Genomic DNA, 19592 nt, shown 5'->3' with positions numbered 1-19592 from the left:
GTGTGTGTGTGTGTCGAAGTAAACATAAACTTCATGTTTATGAGGACTCAAGAATGATGCCATTAAAACCTCCTCCTAAACAGATAAAATAAGACTGGCCAGGAACTAATGATCACAGAGGTTAGGTGACAGATACCAGGAGTTCATGACACTATTAATATTTCCTCCCTTCTTGTGATTAAAGAATGTCCAGCACACTAACAAAAAAAAAATCAGGGCCGGGCGCGGTGGTTCACGCCTGTAATCCCAGCACTTTGGGGGCCGAGACGGGCAGATCACGAGGTCAGAAGTTCGAGACCAGCCTGACCAACATAGTGAAACCCCGTCTCTACTAAAAATACAAAAATTAGCTGGGCATGGTGGCATGCACCTGTAATCCCAGCTACTCAGGTTAAGGCAGGAGAATCGCTTGAACCCGGGAGATGGAGGTTGCAATGAGCCAAGATCACGCCACTGCACTCCAGCCTGGGCAACAGAGTGAGACTCTAATTTAAAAAAAAAAAAAAAAAATCAGGAAAGCTAAATACGTGCTTTACAATGATGACGCATGGTGTCAGTGAAATGAGTTTTCCTATTAAAAAAAAATTTTTTTGGTAACACAAAAAGACCTCACTCCCAAGATAATCCATCTCAATCGCATTCTTGACTATCTCAAAGATTTAGTTAGTTTTCAAATATTACATTCTGCCTGCTCGGGTCTAGACCATCACTTAGACTTCTTTCCATGACTATAAGGCTGCAAATATCTTACCTGGAATCGCTCATCGGTCTCATTCTCTCCAATCTGTCTCAGAAGATCCCCACTGGCTTGTCCGATGCTGCCAGCAGCAGTCAAAACTGTCTGTCGAGGCTGTGAACAAACAACACACCTTAATTGGAAAGAAAACGCATTTCCTCCAGTGCCATCAGACATGGAAGTACAGGAAGTAGAATCTCACAGAATTTGCTCCCTTTGTCTGTCAGTGAGAATCTCAGGTGGTCTGCCAGAGAGAAGACATCCCGGTGAAATCCGTGCAAGGAAACATCCAGTGTCTCACAAACCAGCAATATAGGTGTATGGATTTGAAATGGCCAATTAGTGAGCCTTGTTCAGTTGGTAAGAAGGCGATGCATTCTGTGGAAATTAGGGTGCAAACTTATATTCCCTTTAAATGTGTATTAGTCATGTGTGTTAAGTTCCTGGAGTTGCATCTACTCAAGTACCCTTGAGGGGGAGGCCTTTATACTAAGAGCTCAACCACTCCTGAATGTGGATGAGCTTCTGCACCCAGTTCCACAACTCCAATTACTCCTGCAGAGAGAAACACACCCCATCAAGACGCAAGGAACAGCTCGGGAAGCAAGAGCCCCATGGTCCCCCAGTGGATGCAGCTGTCCCATCAGAACCTGAGTGATTGCTTGCCTCTAGAGCTTACCTCTCCAGAAGTAGGCTGCACAGCTTTCAGCAAGTCTGACACCGCCCCAGCGAGGGTCCTGGCAGCTCTGAGCAAGTCCTCCCCGCTGCCCACCTCATCATCCATGAGGGCGGCCAATAGCTTCACACCCTTGGACATCTCCGTCAGGTTGGAAGAAATAGTGGTGATCGCACATCCCACAGCTGTGTAGTCAGTGTCTGCAGGGTCACCTGGCACAGAAAAGAACCATCCCCATCAAAGGAGGGCACATGGTTCTGGTGAGAATTTTCAAAACCCCACACTGGCAGGAGTTCCTCACCTACCATCCTGCAGGAGTCAGACACCAAGCTTCACATGAGCACAGTGAGCTGGCCTGCTCCCTGTCTCCAAGGTGACTTCAAAAAGGTCCTTTCACCTGGAGGCCTCATGCATTGAAATACTGAGTACAACCACCTTTAAAAATCCAGAGGATGTCTCGGAATCTCACAGCCCTTTTCATTAGGCCCCTGTCAGCAGCTCAGGGGGTCAACTCTGCTCCTGAAAGGCTGCTGCAGGGTGAAACAAGCAAGTTCCCAGCTCTCCTCTGACAGTGAAAGGCTGGGAGCCACACTGTGCCAGAAGAGACCGCTGCTGGACAACATGGGCGAAGGCACATATGACAGGTCTCTTCATTCAAAACCATTTTCCAACTGTAGGTGCCCAGAAGGCAGAAAGTAGCCTCAGTAGACTTTGCAGTATGTCCGGCACACTGACAAGCCGTGAGAAGATCTGAATAGGTGCTTTTTAATGAGGATGCATGATACAGGCAAAAGGCAATGAGATGTTCCTTACCACTCTCCTGGGTCACTGGGAGAAAATGCCTACAGCACTAAAAGTGCCTTAGACTATCCTCTCATAATATAAAGTCTATTGTTTCAATCAACAGATAACTTATTTTTTAAAATTTAAAAAAAAACACAGCTTTTAAACAAAACCCCAATGCAGCACAAATCTCTCAGGGACTTACCAGCTGTGAGGTTAACAACTGAAGCCGTTCCGGCCGTGATAGCATCAACTTGAGAATGGATTTCGTGTTTGGATTCGTCGACTTTGTTCTGAACCCATACCCTAGATGCCTGCAAAGCCAGACAACGGCACAACACAATCACAGCACAGAATTACCCAGGAGACCGGAGAAGCCCCACCATAAAATCAGACCAGCATTTTGGCTACAGTCTTCTTATGAGGCCAGCACCGACACGGCCCTTAAGTTATCCTAAACAGTATCCTTAACAGGCCTCTTAAGGAGCAAGAGATACTCAATGGCATGCAAATTCTCCCTTGTGTTAATTATGTTGTTTGTGTTTTTAACTTTTAAGATCTTAGGGAGAAAAACACCACGTGGCCTTATTTAGAAAAATTCAAGTGAAAAAGAATGAGGAGAGAAAAATCAATGTTTCATCATAATACTGCACATTAGCACTAATAGTTGTTGCTAATTTTCACCTTGCTTTGCAGGGAGCAGGGTGAGAAGGAGGGTGTTTCAACTTATACATCTTCTCTGTCAATGTAGGAAATGCCTCTTGCTTACAACGTGCATTGTCATAAAGACAACTAAGGGCCACGCTCATGTAGACGGTAAGACCTTTCCTGGTAAGATGAGGGGATGGGTCGAGATCCCTGTTCTGGATCCAGATCTACCACTAGCAGGTGATAGGACCTCGGGCAAATCATAGGCAGGTCCTGTGCCTTATACTTCTTCTACCGTGGAAATTCAATGGTTTTTAAAAACCTTTCCAGCTCTTACACTTTATGTTTATTTGAACCTATAAATAGCAAGTTCTCTATTTTCTGACATTTCAGAACTTACCGAATAAATGATCATTTATCTTGATAATGATGACCCTGCAGTAAGGTGCTCATCTGCTTCCCAAAACATCCCAAAAATACTCATCTATGTTCAGGATGCGACTAGCACTAGAAATAATTTATGGCATTCTAATTCTTTGAAAACTGGTGAAGCAGGAATGTTAAATCTTAAATATTTTAAAACTCTACCAATTATACTGGATATGGGAGTCTGCCATACATGTTTGTACTCTGGAGTTCCCCAAAGCAAATGTTTATGGTTTCTGGGTACCTGGGAGAAATGGCGCTGAGTTTACCAGCAACCTCCACACACACAACTGTGCAAATGAAAAACTCAGCATTCTGGGAGAACTTGGAGGGCAGTTATCCTGGCAGGACAAGATGAGGCTACAGACTGTATCTTGGTTCTGGCCCCTGTGATGGCACCAGTCAGTCCTACAACAGTGGTTGTCAACCCTGACTGGCCATTAGAATCACCTGGGGAGAATAAAAACCACTGATTCTCAGGCTCCACCCACAGCAACATCGATTTATTTGGTCAGAACTGGTGCTTTGGGCTTTGTTTTTAAAGTTCCTAGGATGATTCTAACGTACAAAGCAGGGTTGAGAATGACAGCGCTAGCCGGTGCTTCTCAAACTTTAATGGTCACCCAAAGAAGCTGGGAACTTGGCTAAAATGCAGATTCTGTTTGAGTAGGCTGGGGAAGGCCCAAGATTCTGCACCTCTTACAAGACCTCTAGGAATTGCCAATGCTGCTGGTCCTGGGACCACGATTTGAGCAGTGAGGAGTTGGAAGATTTCATGCAGCAGCAGCTACAGGAAAATCTCTGGGTTAATCACCCTACCTTGCTGAAAAGCTCAATGGTAGTAAGCCAGTGCTTCTCAAAGCACAGTCCCCAGGCATGCAGCGTTGGCATCACCTGAGATCTTGCTGGAAATGCAACATCTCAGGCCCTACCCAAGATCCAAAAAAAAAAAAAAAAAAAAAATGGAGGGAGAATCCAGCAACATGCATTTTAACAGGCCCTTCAGATGATGCTGATGTATGCTACAGTTTGAGAACCACGGGTAGCGATAAAACTAACAAACAGCTAATGCTTATTGAGCTCTTACTATGTGCGAGGGGCTGTGCTAAGAACTCTACAGGTGATTAGATCATTGCATCTTCATAACAACTCTATTTACAGATGACAAAGTGGAGGATTAGAGAAGGCAAGTAGCCCAGATTCGCACAGCCAGTACTGGAGCTGGTGTTTGAACCCAGGTCACAGGATCCTAGGGTTCAAGTTCTCAGCCCACCCGTGGTACTGCCAACAGCCAGCAGTACCCTATGATTCTCTCCTCCTATGGGTGCAACTGAGAGGCAAAGACTCAATATCCTGAAAAAATCATGGGTTTCCACTTCACTTAGAGATAGAAATTTACCTAGATGAATCCCGACAGAGTATATAACCCTGCTTTCTGCCAGGACAGAGACTTGGCATGAAAACCACTGAACAGTATTTACCATATCCTGGCCGAGAGGTGGCAGCGAGTCGAGCTCACTGAGATCATCCTGGGCCTGCTGGACAGCGTGCATGCTTGTGTTGATGGTCCCCATCAGGGCCTGCTGGGCTGAGGTCTGCAAAGGCAGATGAAACAAAGCTGTCATCCCACACGCCTGGGACTGACATGGCCCTTTATGCGAAACAAAGCAAAACAGAACTCTGCACTCAAGACAAAGCAGCCCAGGCTACATCTCAACAAGCGCCTCAGCCATCTCCCATTTCAACCTGGAGGCCAGAAATAGATACTGCATTATATTAATAGAACACAAAATGAAGGTGATTGCCACGGAGGGATTATAATCAGAAGTGTGTGAAGAGCTTAATTAGCTGACAAGAAGGCTCAGAAGAGTCCTTGCTGGGGAACTGAGGTGATCCAATCTTTGAGTACTGAGGACCTCCTCACGCACAGGAAACACGTGGGTGTTAAATGAGAATGCTTCCTGATAGACACTTAAGGACTCCATCTAAATCTACGGTCAATGTACTTTTTCAGAGAAAAGTGTTGTTCCTGAGCTTTCGAAAAGTTCTCACACAATAGCAAGGGAGTCCCAAGGCCGGCCTGAGAGGCACTGAGCCGGACAGACCAGCACAGTGGAAAGGAATCAATGACTCCCAGCGTGAAACCTCAAAATCACTAAAAACCTGGTCGACTTCTCAGACTTTCCTAGGGGTATCTGGACCAATCAGCTTGATGCTGCCAGGACACGGGAGCAGAGTTCTGTCCCTGTACACAAGTCATGTTAAGAGCTCCCTAATTTTCCAGTCACAGAGGACACCTCCGATACTAAACAGGCAGTGATCCGAGTCATCCAATTTAAAAAATGCACAGCTGAACGAGGCATGGTTCAGCCGGGAAATAGAGAGAGTTCCAACACTCAGCCCATCACTGCCGCTGGTGTCCACCCTGCATGCCGGAGGCAGCAGACTAACGAGTGGGGGACGAGCACAGGAAGCCTCACCAGTGGCGGCATGTGGCCTCGGTGCATCTGCCCAACCATGACCTGCTGCTGTGGCGAGGGCATGCTGCCAATGTTGAAGGTCTCAGGCCCGCTGGAGCCCGAGCGCATCACGGCCGGCAGCGCCACTGAGCCGTGCTCTGCCTTCCCGGTCCGGTTGAACTGCTGCTGCAAGATGGTGGACCTGCCGGGAAAAGCGGTTTGGTCACTGAGAGAACACCACCCACGTGGAGTGCAATGAGGAGACCCCACAGATGTCACATATGTTCCCTGCTTTATGCTGTGAAGGCCAACTGAAAGAGGCACATACAGACTGAGAAGCAGGAATGAAGAAGTGGCATTACAACACTTAGCAGAGCTCTGAGATGAATCCTTTTATGATAAGTAATGTAAATAATTACTCCCAATTTATCTACTTAATAGATTTATGGTATTATGCAATTAGTTGTTATTTAAAAAACAAGGCCAGGTGCAGTATCTCACCCCTGTAATCCCAGCCCTTTTGGAGGCCAAGTGGGAAGGATTCCTTGAAGTTAGGAGTTCAAGACCAGCCTGGGCAACATAATGAGACCTCGTCTCTACAAAAAATTCAACAACTCAGCCCCGAGTGGTGGTACATGCCTACAGTCCTAGCTCTTCAAGAGGATAAGGTGAGAGGATCACCTGAGCCCAGGAGCCCGAGGCTGCAGTGAGCTATGATCGCGCCACTGTACTCCAGCCTGGGCAACAGAGTGAGACTCTGTCTCAAGAAGAGAAAATGACAACAACACAGAGATTCCTATAATAATGATGTTCCAGGTTTTAAGTGAATGTACTGATATGTTGATATATTATTTTTGGTAAATAATATCTGAAAGAACATTCATTAAACAAGTATCAACCTTGTGCCAGGTTCCATTCTAGGCATCAGAGATACAGATCATTTATCTTTAGCTTGAAAGGGGAAATGTGGAAATGAAGCTAGGGGAAAATCTCCCACATCTTAGCTCCCCTCCCTCGGGTCCTCAGGTCCACCACCATTGACCACAGAGGATGTTTCATCGCCTCTAGAGCCTCGACCATGTGAGGCTTTGGAACCTTCCCCAAGTGCTTTCAACTAAATATTGGGAAGATTCTTAAGGTATCTAATGGAAAAAATTGCATTTTTTAAAATTTATTTTTTTAAGACAGAGTTTCACTCTTGTCATCCAGACTGGAGTGCAGTGGCGTGATCTCGGCTCACTGCAACCTCTGCCTCCTGGGTTCAAGCGATTCTCCTGCCTCAGCCTCCCAAGTAGCTGGGATTACCAGCACCTGCACCACACCTGGCTAATTTTCTGTATTTTTAGTAGAGACAGGGTTTCACTATATTAGCCAGGCTGGTCTCGAACTCCTGACCTCAGGTGAACCACCCACCTCAGCCTCCCAAAGTGCTGGGAATACAGGCGTGAGCCACAGTGCCCAGCCAAAAAATTGCATTTTTTACTTCATATTGTCTTAGAATGAAGAATAAGTGCAAAGGATGCTGATCATCTGAAGGTAAAAAGTCTGAGTGTGGTATATGTTCCTCAGAAGCCCAGTGGACAAACCTACAAACAGGGTCTGTGTGTGTTGTGAGGTGGAAGGAAGGTGGAGGTACAGCTGCATGAAGAGACAGGGACCTCTGTCCCAGGGCCCTCGCACCATCACAGATCATTCCCTCTTGCCCAGGGCAAGGCTCGATAGCAATGCGGGGATCCCAAGCAACAGGCATCCATGGAGAAACACTGCAGTCTAGGGGTGGGGTGGTGAGAGACCAGGGAAGGTTGGTCTGGAGGCTCCAGTAAGAAGTCAGTTGCATTCTGAGATCTCAGCCAAGGACCAATGCAGGAAGAAGTGGAAGGTCTAGCGATGGGAACGATCCTGACCATTCTTCCTGCTTGCCTTGATCAGACCCCACAGTGATGCTGTGGGCAGTGGAGGAGGCTACAGTGATCCCAGGCAGGGGAAGGTCCCAGCCCTCTGGGCTCAGACACTTACTGGGCCGCTCCTATGGGAAGCAAAGCACAGCAGAGTCCTCTGAAGTGAAGCAGATCACCCTGTCAGGGAGCACTAGCTCACTAATTTACATCCAATGGTCATGAATAATTCCAAAGACTTAAGGTGCTCTGCCCAAGGGTGGCAAGTACTAGAAACTTATCATATCAAGTTTGGTTCCAACTTGCGTACCAGTGGGGACAAATGGAAAAACACGTTTTGGGTGATTAGGAAGCAAATTGTGAGAAACTGGCAGCAAGGGTGAAAATATTAGAGAAACTACTAAGCAAGTTTAATGGATTGGAAGATGCTAGAACTTTCTAGCAGCGTACTATGGGAAACATCGCAAGATCTGAATCTGAGTCCTGACTCTACCACATATGTGTATCTCAACTAACTTTCATGAGCTTCAGTTTCCTTATCCGTGGACTGGGAATGATAGATCCTGCCTGGGACCACTGTAGCCTCCTCCACTGCCCAGAGCATACTGTGGGGTCTTATCAAGGCAAGCAGGAAGAATGGTCAGGATTGTCCCCATCGCTAGACCTTCCACTTCTTCCTGTGTTGCTCCTTGGCTGAGACCCTTGGCCTCCCTTTTGCATAGGGAGTTGTTATTGGAATTCCAGATGAGACAAAATGTCACACTAAAGCATACAAGAACAGTCATTACATTGCTCTATTAATATAAAAGGGATGTCTGGATAGGTTTCCCAAAAAGAGCCATTTATTAGATGTTACTTAATTTTAATAAACCTATCTCCTCATCTATAAATGGGGCTAAATTAAGAATACCGTGAATTTAAAACAATGATCATGAGGATGATAGTTATAATAGCGAGTGCTATGTGCCACGCATTGTTTTATGTGCTTTATTAGTAACTACCACGGAAATAAAACCTACTTAGGTGGTAATATCATTATCCCCATTTTATAGATAAGCTCATGCCAGAAGAGAATTTAGTAACTTTCCCAGGGCCACACAGTGAAACAGAGACCCCAGATTTGAGCCCAGCAAGAGTCCATATTCTTAACCACTCGCCTGTACTATGCTACCTCACAGCACTCCAGACAAGCGTGGCATGCAGCACTGCTTCACCCTAACTCCTCCACTGGCTGTACTCCCTCCTCCCACAAAAGGGGCCAGAATCAAACAGAGGCTCATCCTCTGACCTTCTGATGGTACGGCTCAATGATCATGATTTGATCATGAGATTTAGATCAGAAATGCAGAACAGGACTCATGAACACTTACTGCCTCAAAAGACACAGTTAAAACGCCACACCTTGGTCAATGTTTCCCTAAAATCCTCAGCCTCCCTCACGAGATGTTTGCCACTTCAATGCTGCTGGTCTGGGGACCATGCTTGAAGAAGATTCAACTATATCATCTGCTGTCATCTTCTCCAGGTGACAGGCTTCAGAGCAGCAGGCTCCAAGCTGGCAAGAGGAAACCTACCTATCTAGGGAGAAGGTGGTCCTCTAGTACTCTTCAGAATACTTACTTTTTTGGGGAAACGGACTCTTCTAACATGGTTGACTCCTCATCACCTTCTAGTCCAAATCGATCTTTACTTTGTTTCTGGAAATGCAATAAAACAAGATGCAAAAATGAAAACCAGGCCACGCGCGGTGGCTCACGCCTGTAATCCCAGCACTTTGGGAGGCTAAGACGGGCAGATCACTTGAGGTCAGGAGTTCGAGACAAACCTGGTCAACACAGGGAGACCCCGTCTCTAATAAAAAATATATATATACATAAATCAGCCTGGCATGGTGACAGGAGCCTGTAATCCCAGCTACACCGGAAGCTGAGGCAGGAGAATTGCTTGAACTGGGAGGCGGAGCCTGCAGTGAGCCAAGATAGCGCCACTGCACTCCAGCCTGGGCGACTGAGGGAGACTCTGTCTCAAAAAAAAAAAAAAAAAAAAAAAAAAAAAAAAAAAGAAAGAAAATCAGCAGGTCTTCATACAAGGACCTTTAAAAAAACATTTTGAAGGGACACAAGTCAAAGTGTTGAAGTTTACTCAAAATTCTTTATACTGAATATTTAGTAAGCAATGGATGAACAAAAGCATAATAATAAAAAAGAGAAATATATGATTTAATATATAGTTAGATGTCATGTATTTATTGCACAGACTTTAATTTTACATAGTAAAAAATCAAGGTGCACATATTAACATTCTATTAAATCTTGGTTTTTTGAATGGGCTGTATCTTGAAGCCTTAAGAAATCTGTTTTTCTATATACCACTATGGCATATAACCCCATTACATTTGTTTAAAAAAAAAAACATGAAAACTACAAAGATCATTTTTAGACCCTCAATCCAAGTTTCCACAGAGGCTGAAAAGCACAGTACAGCTACGTGGAGAGGAAGATGCTAAGGGGTGCTAGGCTCATTCATTAGCTAAGTGACATGCTATTGTTCACTGCCTGGTAGTAAATGACACAAATATGTGCTGCAGAAAAAGCAGGAATTCTCACAGCATCTTGAGGTCAAAGATCTCACACTTAATTAGTGATTAAAGATTAAATTAGTAAATCAAGTTTTGTTGTTTTTTTTTGAGATGGAATCTCGCTCTGTCACCCAGGCTGCAGTACAGTGGCGTGATCTCAGCTCACTGCAACCTCTGCCTCCCGGGTTCAAGCGATTCTCCTGCCTCCATCTCCCGAGTAACTGGGACTACAGGCGCCTGCCACCACGCCCGGCTAACTTTCTTGTATTTTTAGTAGAGACGGGGTTTTGCCATGTTGGCCAGACTGGTCTCTAACACCTGACCTCAGGTGATCTGCCTACCTCAGCCTCCCGAAGTGTTGGGATTACAGGCGTGAGCCACCGTGCCTGGCCTCAAGTACTATTTAAGAGGGTTTTTTTTTTTCAAGGTAGCCACGTCATCGAAACCGAGCCTTTTAATAAAGCCGTCTTGCTTTTCCAATTTGCATCAATACAAAATACCTTTTTCAGGATGATGTCAATGTAGCCTGCAATCAGCTGGGATATCTGCTCTCCCTCGGTGGTTTGTACTGAATAGTAGCTTTCCTGATACTCCCCAAAATCCTGAAAAGACAGCATTGGAGGAAATATAGCCAAATCAGATATATCAGCATTTTAAAGGCTAGCAGGTCCAGCTCTAGAACAATATGACATAGACTTCATTTTCCCTGCTCCTCCTCTCTAAATACAAATGAATATCCTAAAATTTATTCAACAATATTCAACAATGGTAAAAGAGCTCTGAAAACTGAGAAGATGGACTGGCTGGGGGGCTCAGAACTTGCAAAACCACAATGTGGTTGAGTTCTTGGGTTTCTTTCCTATCCCATATACCCCCAAGACTAAGAGTTGTAGAGGCCTGAACATTGGAACCTCCAATAAGCAGTTCCTGAAAAGCATGCTTTTAGTCAAAGAACCAGGAGAAGGGGAGCCCAAGAGAGACTAATTTGGGGAAGTAGTCAGGAGCTCCAACTCCAGCTCAACAACCCGGGCTGACATTCACGGGAAGCTGCAGAGCAGTGAAACCTCAGACCCTCCCAGGTCCTATTCCACAACCCAGGCAGGTGGATGGTCTGATCCTTTTGCTGCAGCAGCAATAGTAAAGCCCTGTGTCTCCCTGCCCTCTAGCCAGTGGCTTAAAGAGACTCAGCTCCAGTGCCCTCTGCTTCCTGCAACGAAGGTCACCCAGCAATAGCAGGTAGCCCAGGGAAGTGCCTTCTGCCTTCATCGACAGAACCAACAGGGTTTGAGCAGGAACCTTAGTGTCAAAAGAAAAAATCAGTCCAGAACAGCATTGAAAGGGCTCAGAGAATAAAACTGCCATTGCAACTTAAGCCCTGAAAAGTAGGCCAGAATACTACACACTAAACTTGAACAAAGTGGCCACCTGCTAAAACAGAATATTTCAGTAAGATCAAAAGTCTCCTAATAGGCTGGGCACAGTGCTCATACCTGTGATCCCACCACTTCGGGAGGTTGAGGCGAGAGGATCACTTGTGCCCAGGAGTTCAAGACCAGCCTGGGCAACATGGTGAGACTTCACCTCTATAAATTTTTTTTTTTTTAATTAGCCAGGCATAGTGGCATGAGCCTGCAGTTCCAGCTCCTCAAGAGGCTGAGGGAGGAGGATCGCTTGAGCCCAGGAGGTGAGCTATGATCACACCACTACACTCCAGCTTGGGCAACAGCGTGAGAGACTGTCTCCAAAAAAAAAAGGTCTCCTAATAACCAAGATGTCTAGGATGTCTTAAAAAAAATAAATATTCATATCGAGAGCCAGGACACCCACAATATGAATGATAGATCATCAACTCATGCCAATACTGAAATAAATCAGATATTGGAATTATAAGGATTTTAAAGCAACCATCATAAAAATGCTTCACCAATAAATTGCAAATTCTCTTGCAGCAAATTTTAAAGAATAAAATGTTCCAACAAAGAAACAGAAGTCATAAAAAAGAACCAAATGGAAATTATAGAACTGAAAAAGGCAATAACCAAAATTTTAAAACTCACAGAATAGACTAAATAGTAGTGTGGAGATAATAAAAAATAAAATCAGTAAACCTGAAAACAGATCAACAGAATTTAGTCAATCTGAACAATATAGAGAAAAGAAACTAAAAAACAGAGCTTCAGGGACCTATAGGAGAGTAACAAAAGATCTAACATTGATATCATCAGAGTAACAGGAGAGGACAGTGTTGGATAAAAATAGAGTAGCTGAAGAAATAATGACTGAAAACTTCCCCAAATTAGTGAAGACTTAAACCCACAAATTCAAGAAGCTGAGTGAACTCCAAATAGAAGAAATCTTAAGAAGCCCATACCAAGAATTTTGAAAACTAGAGATAAAAATATCTTAAAAACAGCCACAGAAAAATGACATATTACCTACAAATTGGCACCAACTTGAATGACAGCAAATTTATCATTAGAAACCATGGAGGTAAGAAAGAAGTGGCATGACACTTTTCAGATACTAAAAGAAAGGAACTGTCAATCCCAAATGCTGTACCTGGCAAAATTATCCTTCATGAATGAAGGGGAAATAATAACATTCTCAGAGGAAGAAAACACAAAGTCAATTTGTTGCTAGCAGATGTACCCTTAACAAATAGCTAAAGGAAGCTCTCCAAACACATAATGATAACAGAAGAAGGCTGGGAACTTTAGAAATGCAAGAAGAACAATGGGGTAGATAAAAATAAAGGGAAATGTAATAGACGGTTCTTCACCTCATGAGTTTCTTTCATCACATGTTGTGTTCAAAGCAGAAGCTGTAACACCATCTTATGTGGTTATAGACAAAATAACCATCTTACGTGTATACTGAAAAAATATTTAAATAATTATACTCAAAAAGTGTGGGGAGTGGGTAGGTAAAAAGACCTAAATGGAAGTAAGGTTTCTACACTTAAGGGGGAAAAGCCAGTACCAGTAGACTGTGTTTAATTTCATATGGACATGGTAATATCCAAAATAACCACTAAGAACACTACACAAAGTGATATGCTCAAAACGTAACACACAAAGCAAACAAACTCTAAAAAGTGTCCAAGTAACCCACAGAAAAGGCAAAAAAAAAAAAAAGAGAGAGAAATAAAGTGGACAAACAGAAAAACTACAAAATGATAGACTTGGGCCCTAACATACCAATAATTAGCTTAAATATAGTGTAAATATACCAATTAAAACTGAGATAGAATGGATTAAAAAATATAACCCAACTAATTATGCTCTCTACAAGAATTCATTTCAAATATAACAGTATATGCAAGTTGAAAATAAAAGGATGGAAAAAGATGTATCATGCCCACATTAGTTTTATAAAAAGCATTGGTGGCTATGTCAACATTAGATACAGTAGACTTCAGAGAAAAACAAAAATTACTAACAGAAAATAACATTACATAAGGAAAAAACAACTTCTCTGTTAAGATAGAGGAATCTTAAATGTACAGGCATCAAACAACAAAGCTTCAAATTACATGAAACAAAAACTGAGAGCTGAAAGAAAAAGTAGAAAAATCCATAATTATTGTTAAGAACCTCACTCTCGGCAACTGAGAAAACTGCCAGGCAGAAAATTAACAAAGATATTCATTCAAAAGACTGGAACACCACCATCAACTAATAGGGATCTAACTGGTATTTATAGAGCCCACTTTACATGATAATAGCAGAATATATGTTCTTTTTGAATACTCGTAGAACACTCACCAAAAAGGATATCCTGGGATATAAAAACAAACCTTAAAATTTCAAAAGGACTGAAATCATACAGAGTATGTTCTCTGACCATAACGGAATCAAACTAAAAAATCAATAGTAGAAACACAGCAGAAAAACCTCTAAACACTTGGAAATTAAATAAAGGCTAGGAGTAGGAAGGAAAAAATCACTACGTATAATGGGCTTTAATGGGACGTTATGCTTTAATCAAAATACTGTTATTCTCTCTTTTGCCTGAGGTGGTTAATGAGGTTATCATAACTATTCATTTTTTAAATAAATTTTTGTTTTCAATAAATACTTGGACCTAGTTTAAAAAGACCAATAGTATTACAAGATGTAAAACAAAACACAGTTGTTCCCTGTCCTACCCATTCCCAACTTCACTTTCTACCACATACCTCTCCAAAGGTAACCACTTTCAACTCTTTTAGCAGTTTCTTCTAGTATTTCTAAATAATATGTTTATATTGATTTCTTGATTTTTCTAATTTAGAAATCATCCATGACTTCCTGCAATGGAAGATGAGGACACAGCTAAGTATGAACATTCATCTTTTGAGGGCCACACAGGCACAAATGTTACAGCTACAGGAGGAAAGAAGGTATGTTTTCTGATGATTCCTTCTAATTGGCAGGAATCTATCAATCTATAGTCAAATTAGATAACTAATGAGTCCTTCCATGGCCCCTTCTTTACACAGTTTTTTTTTATGTCCTATTATGATATCTTGCATAGATAAGAGGTGATATTTCAAGCATTCACTAGAGACTTCAAGAGTCTTACGAATTGACAAATTCTAGCACTTTTTGATTTTTCTTATTGCACATCTTGCCCTACCAACCACCCGCTCTATTGTGTTTCACATGTAAATGTGGCTACAGTTAAGGCATAGAGTTATACTCTGCTAACAACAAATGTTGAAATCAGGAGGAAGAATTCAGAGGTCTGAAGACCTGAAACAAACATATTCTCACTACTTTCCATAAATTTTATACTAAGCATCTTATCGTCATCTTATTCAATCCTAGCAGCTCTGTAGGTATGACTATCACCATTTTATAGCTGAAGAAATTAAGGCTCAGAGAGGAAAGGTAACTTGAACAAGGTCACACAGCTGGGAAATGACAAACTGGATTTCTATAATAACACTATCCTAAAGTCCACATTATTTCCACTGTGTACTATGCTCTCTTTCTAGGCAGGCTGGGAAAACATTCCTCAGCAAGATAATCACAATGCTTAGGACCATCTAAAACAAAGAGGGGGCCTTTGTGTCTCAGAGCACTAGAAAGTTTCCTTTCAGTATATGCTAGGGATGTCATCAGGAACACAGAACTGAGAATCATCTGGGTGAGTGGCTTTTTCTAGATAATGAAATAGAGGCTGACTTATGTAGAGTGCAGAGAAGCAGTAGTGCCTGAAGAAACCCAGGCTTGCTGACCTCTCTTTTACTTCTGGACCCATCCCCTTCCCTGCCCATGGGCTTGCACCATCTTCCTCACTCCACGCTGGCTCTCCCAGGCCAGAGAAACCCAATGGGCAAGAATCTGGTCTTTCTCCTGTCCCCACAATATCACCCAAGGCCACGCTAGCACTCTCCTTGCCCTCTGCCAGTCCCTACCAGTGTGAAGCTCTTGGGTGAGGCTGCCCAGCGCTTGACGGTGGTGAGGGGCCACTCCTGCAGCACTTCCTTGGTCTTCTCATCCACGCGCATCACCGAGTCTTTGGTGATCCCCAGCAGGCGAGGCACCAGCTTGTTCTTGCCTTTCATCTTCTCCTGAAACAGGAGATACCAAGAGTCAGTGCTCTTCTTCTGAAAACATCTGACTTTGCCAGGGAATCAGTGATTTTTCGACCTTTCACCTGCATACACTGTGTTTCAAAACAGGTAGGGCTATAGGGAAACCAAGATTTTGAGGCTAGGTGAATAACTCATTAAACTAAAGGCATGGGAACTCAAACAAAGACATGAGAAGACTGGAAAGAGCCACAAAATCATGCCCCCTGTTCAGGAGAGCAGCTTGCTCCAAAAACAGACTATGCCAGAAAGATGGGATAGAACTGAAAAGACATCCAGAGAAAAAGAAGCAAAGGTGAATTCCAGGTACTATCACTCCCAGTGGCCAACTCAGTGAGTAACAAACGAGGGTTAATCTGAGATTTAAAATTAACTTAACTAAAACTCTGTCAAAGTAGAATCTTCTCATTATGAGGAGACACAGCTTCCTGCCCTTTTTTTTAAATCTCTGAAATATATTTCTGTTTGGATTCTTTGTTTTGGAATTTTGTATATCTACTGATTCTTAAAACTTATTTTATAACTAGTTTTAATAATGTTTTAAGATATAGTAATGTCTATTAAAATAATGGAACCCTAGCTCACACTCATACCAAAACAAATTAAAGACAGATTAATAATTTAGGAAGAACATCCAAGTGGATATTTTTGTGATCCTTGGGTGAGAAATGATTTCCTAAGAAAAACACCAATATAAGAAGCCATAAAGGAAACGATTAATACGCTTAACTCAAAATATACATACTTTTGATAGACCGGGGGGAGGAGAGCAGAAGCTAAAGAAACCTCATAAAAAATGAAAAAGACTGGGCAATAAATATTTACAATGAATGTAATGGCAATAGACTTCATATACTGTCTATGTGATGTGTTCATAAATCAACAAAATAACTGCTGAAGAATATGAACAGAAAATGTTTTTAAAATAAATAAGCAAATAAATTTTCACGTAAAATAGCTGAGGTTTCTTATTAAAATTAATACTCAGATTTGAGGAAGATGTGAAGCGGGTCACTAGTGATGAAAGCTTAAGATAGCAAAAGCCTTCATGGGGGAAAATGTGTCACTATCTATCCAAACCCTTAAAAAGTCCTTACTTTTGACACAGCTAGCTTTGAGAAATTTAGTAAAAAAAAAAAGTTATAAATGTGTGTAAAGATTATGCCACATGAAGCTCAACCACAGTACATAATGGTGAAAAGCTAGAAACCACCCAATTTTCAGACAACATTATGCCCATTCAGGGTGGTATGGCTGTAGATGAAACAATCCAAGTTTTCAATAACACAGGACTTGATACATAAATTACGATATATCCAGATAACAGATTACCCTCCATTATTAAAAATCATATTGTAGAAAAACAATTGGTTTTATGGAAGTAAATTATTCATAATATATTATTAAAAAACAGAATATAGGGCCTAATCTTAGAGGAAATAAAAATTTAAAAATAGGCCTATGTCCATTACATGAAAAAGGCACTGAACATCTCATGTGTTTTGTATTATTTTTTCATGCTTTTCCTTATTTCCAAAATTTCACTATTAAGTGTGTATTTTTAGGGCTGTCAGGAAAACCTTTTCAACTCATATTTGCTGAAACCTAGCAACAACACCTAAACTGCTATTCTCAGAGGCATAGATATATACATTCACACAAAGTATCTATGCATTTGTGGATGTGTCTACACACACCCAACACAGGGTAATGGCACTTAAAACAGTGCTGGAACATACTAGATACTTAATAAGCACCATCTGTTAATCTTCAGAGCATCTCCAAAACACTGGTATCATCATTTTTCACTTTGCAAGTGAAGAGACCAAACCCAACAGTGGTGAGTGGTAAAGCCATAATTTGAACATAGATTTGAGTAGCTCAAAAATATCTCTGACTTCAAAAGCTGACTGTCTACTGCAGTTTACTGTCTTCTGGTGGAAGCAAAAAGAGAAAAGGCCAAATCCTACCCACCCCCAACCACCCTCACCATGGGCATCTGGTAACCCTCAGATGGTGACAGTCACCGCACACCCCCAGCTTCCTCACGGAGGACACCATGGTATGAGGAATCTACCTGGGTGTCTGAGGAGGGGAATATTCCTCCCTGAACCTCAAGTCTTAAAAAACACTGACAAGGGTCAGATTTTTTTCAAAGAGAGGGCAGTTCCACAAGGGGTGAGATCAGTGCAGGGCAGACAATGTCAGTTAATCTACTTTGGCTTCAGGAGCCACACAGAGTTTTAGGTTGATAGGCTCTAGGCAGCTAATTTAGTCACACAGGGTTGGCACAAACCCAGCTTCTGGGACCCAGGAAGGGGACTGGAGATAAAATATGGTTTGCAGCTGCTTCCTTCATTCTTTCCCATCTGCACTGTTCCCCAGTGAGGGATTCTGGGGTGCGGGAACACAGAATCGTGACGGATTGCCCTAATTCTTGTCAGGATCATTCCAGATTGGGAGAGGAAGCCACAGTGAACAAACAACTTACAGTGGACATTCTATCAACAGGTCACAACTAAGGAAAAGGGGCTGAGGGAACTCAAAAAATACTGGAACTGGCAACAGAGACCACCATCAAGGGATAAATTTACTTCAGCACCTACACACAAAACGCAGAGCAGCTGGAGAAAGGTAAAGTAGCAAATGGCTGAGATCTGTGATCGTGATGCAAGGTCTTCCCCGGTGCAGAGACCTGCCTTAGAGCCTCAGTGACAGGGATGTGACGGGAGGGCCACAGGGTAATAAAGCTCCCTCTTTCCTTCCTATGCCTCAAGTCTCAGTACCCCCGAACCACTCCTTTCCGACCTTCAACTACACAGACCAGCTTCCTTTTATCTCCAGTAGACAAAGCAGGCTAAAGCAGGCACCAGTGAAGACCCATCTATCTCATACACCAACACACACAAAGAGCTGTAGCTGTGATTTTTGACAGCCATCTAGAAGCTTCTCTCTCAAGATGGTCCTGATTAGATTGTTTTGAAAATGTCTACAGCTTGTGTAACTCAGAGGCAGGAGAAGGCAGGCATTCTACCAATGAGAGGCAGGATTCGTTAACAAACCCAAGCCCTCCTCTTTCAAACATATTTCAGCTAAAACTACGGGTTCAGCCCTGGCAGCCAGCTGTGATCAAGACTGCTGTCTGCAGGCTCTTTTCACTGGTGTAGAGATTGCCTGATTCTGCATCACCTCTGCCTCACATCTGAGATCCAGAACTGGATGGAGGAATGCAACTGGACTGAGCTTCTGGCTCCTGGCCCCTCACTTCAATATGGCCCAAGCCCAAAGGGTCCTCCCCATGATCCAGCTGAGCTCACTAGAGTTCTAGGTTGGCTTGGCCAAAGGGCTGGTTTGCGTGTTTTACTCTGTCTTCAGTATATTTCTTTCTTTTAGGGGCATGGGAAAAAAAGGCTGCTCAAGAGCAAACCTGAAGACCCTGTTTATTAGCCATTTCTCTCCCTGCAAGTGACTGGCAATCCATTTTGACTGAACTTGGGATTCTGAGATGCTCCGAATGCCCTCTCTGGTGTTTTTACAGTTGAGGGGAGAAGAGGGTCTGTTCTCCAGGTAATCTAACACCTCAAGGCTCTGGCTAAGTCTGCAAAAAATTTTCAAAGGCAAATTTGGAAGTGAGAAGGGTTACACGTGATTTTCTGGAATAAAACAAGATTTTATGCTGGTCATGGGAAATGCCTTACTGTTGCTTGTGGGGTTTTGGTGTAGCAGATCATGATGAAACGCAAAAGAAGTCAATGAAAGAAGGAAGAATGTAGACATTTACAGCTCCCATTTATGGAGATTTATATGAGGCAG

At 42.8% G+C, this 19592-nt stretch overlaps 1 protein-coding gene across 16 annotated transcripts in view; it reads right to left on the bottom strand.

Moving 5' to 3' along the window:
• The window catches only part of TLN2 (talin 2), a 450464-nt gene that overhangs the window by 137689 nt on the left and 293183 nt on the right, over positions 1 to 19592 (bottom strand). For all 16 annotated transcript variants that reach the window (XM_024349234.3, XM_063794170.1, XM_054666988.2 and 13 more), the window contains 8 exons: positions 15603 to 15758; positions 10702 to 10803; positions 9244 to 9320; positions 5750 to 5930; positions 4751 to 4864; positions 2401 to 2509; positions 1416 to 1624; positions 752 to 850 (listed from right to left, as the gene is read on the bottom strand). In XM_024349234.3, coding sequence (XP_024205002.2) covers positions 752 to 850; positions 1416 to 1624; positions 2401 to 2509; positions 4751 to 4864; positions 5750 to 5930; positions 9244 to 9320; positions 10702 to 10803; positions 15603 to 15758 — 1047 coding nt within the window. The remainder of the gene's footprint in view (positions 1 to 751; positions 851 to 1415; positions 1625 to 2400; positions 2510 to 4750; positions 4865 to 5749; positions 5931 to 9243; positions 9321 to 10701; positions 10804 to 15602; positions 15759 to 19592) is intronic.

This window comes from Pan troglodytes, chromosome 16, assembly GCF_028858775.2.
Source record: "Pan troglodytes isolate AG18354 chromosome 16, NHGRI_mPanTro3-v2.0_pri, whole genome shotgun sequence".
Lineage (NCBI taxonomy): Eukaryota > Metazoa > Chordata > Mammalia > Primates > Hominidae > Pan > Pan troglodytes.
This window is presented reverse-complemented; position numbering and strand designations above follow the sequence as displayed.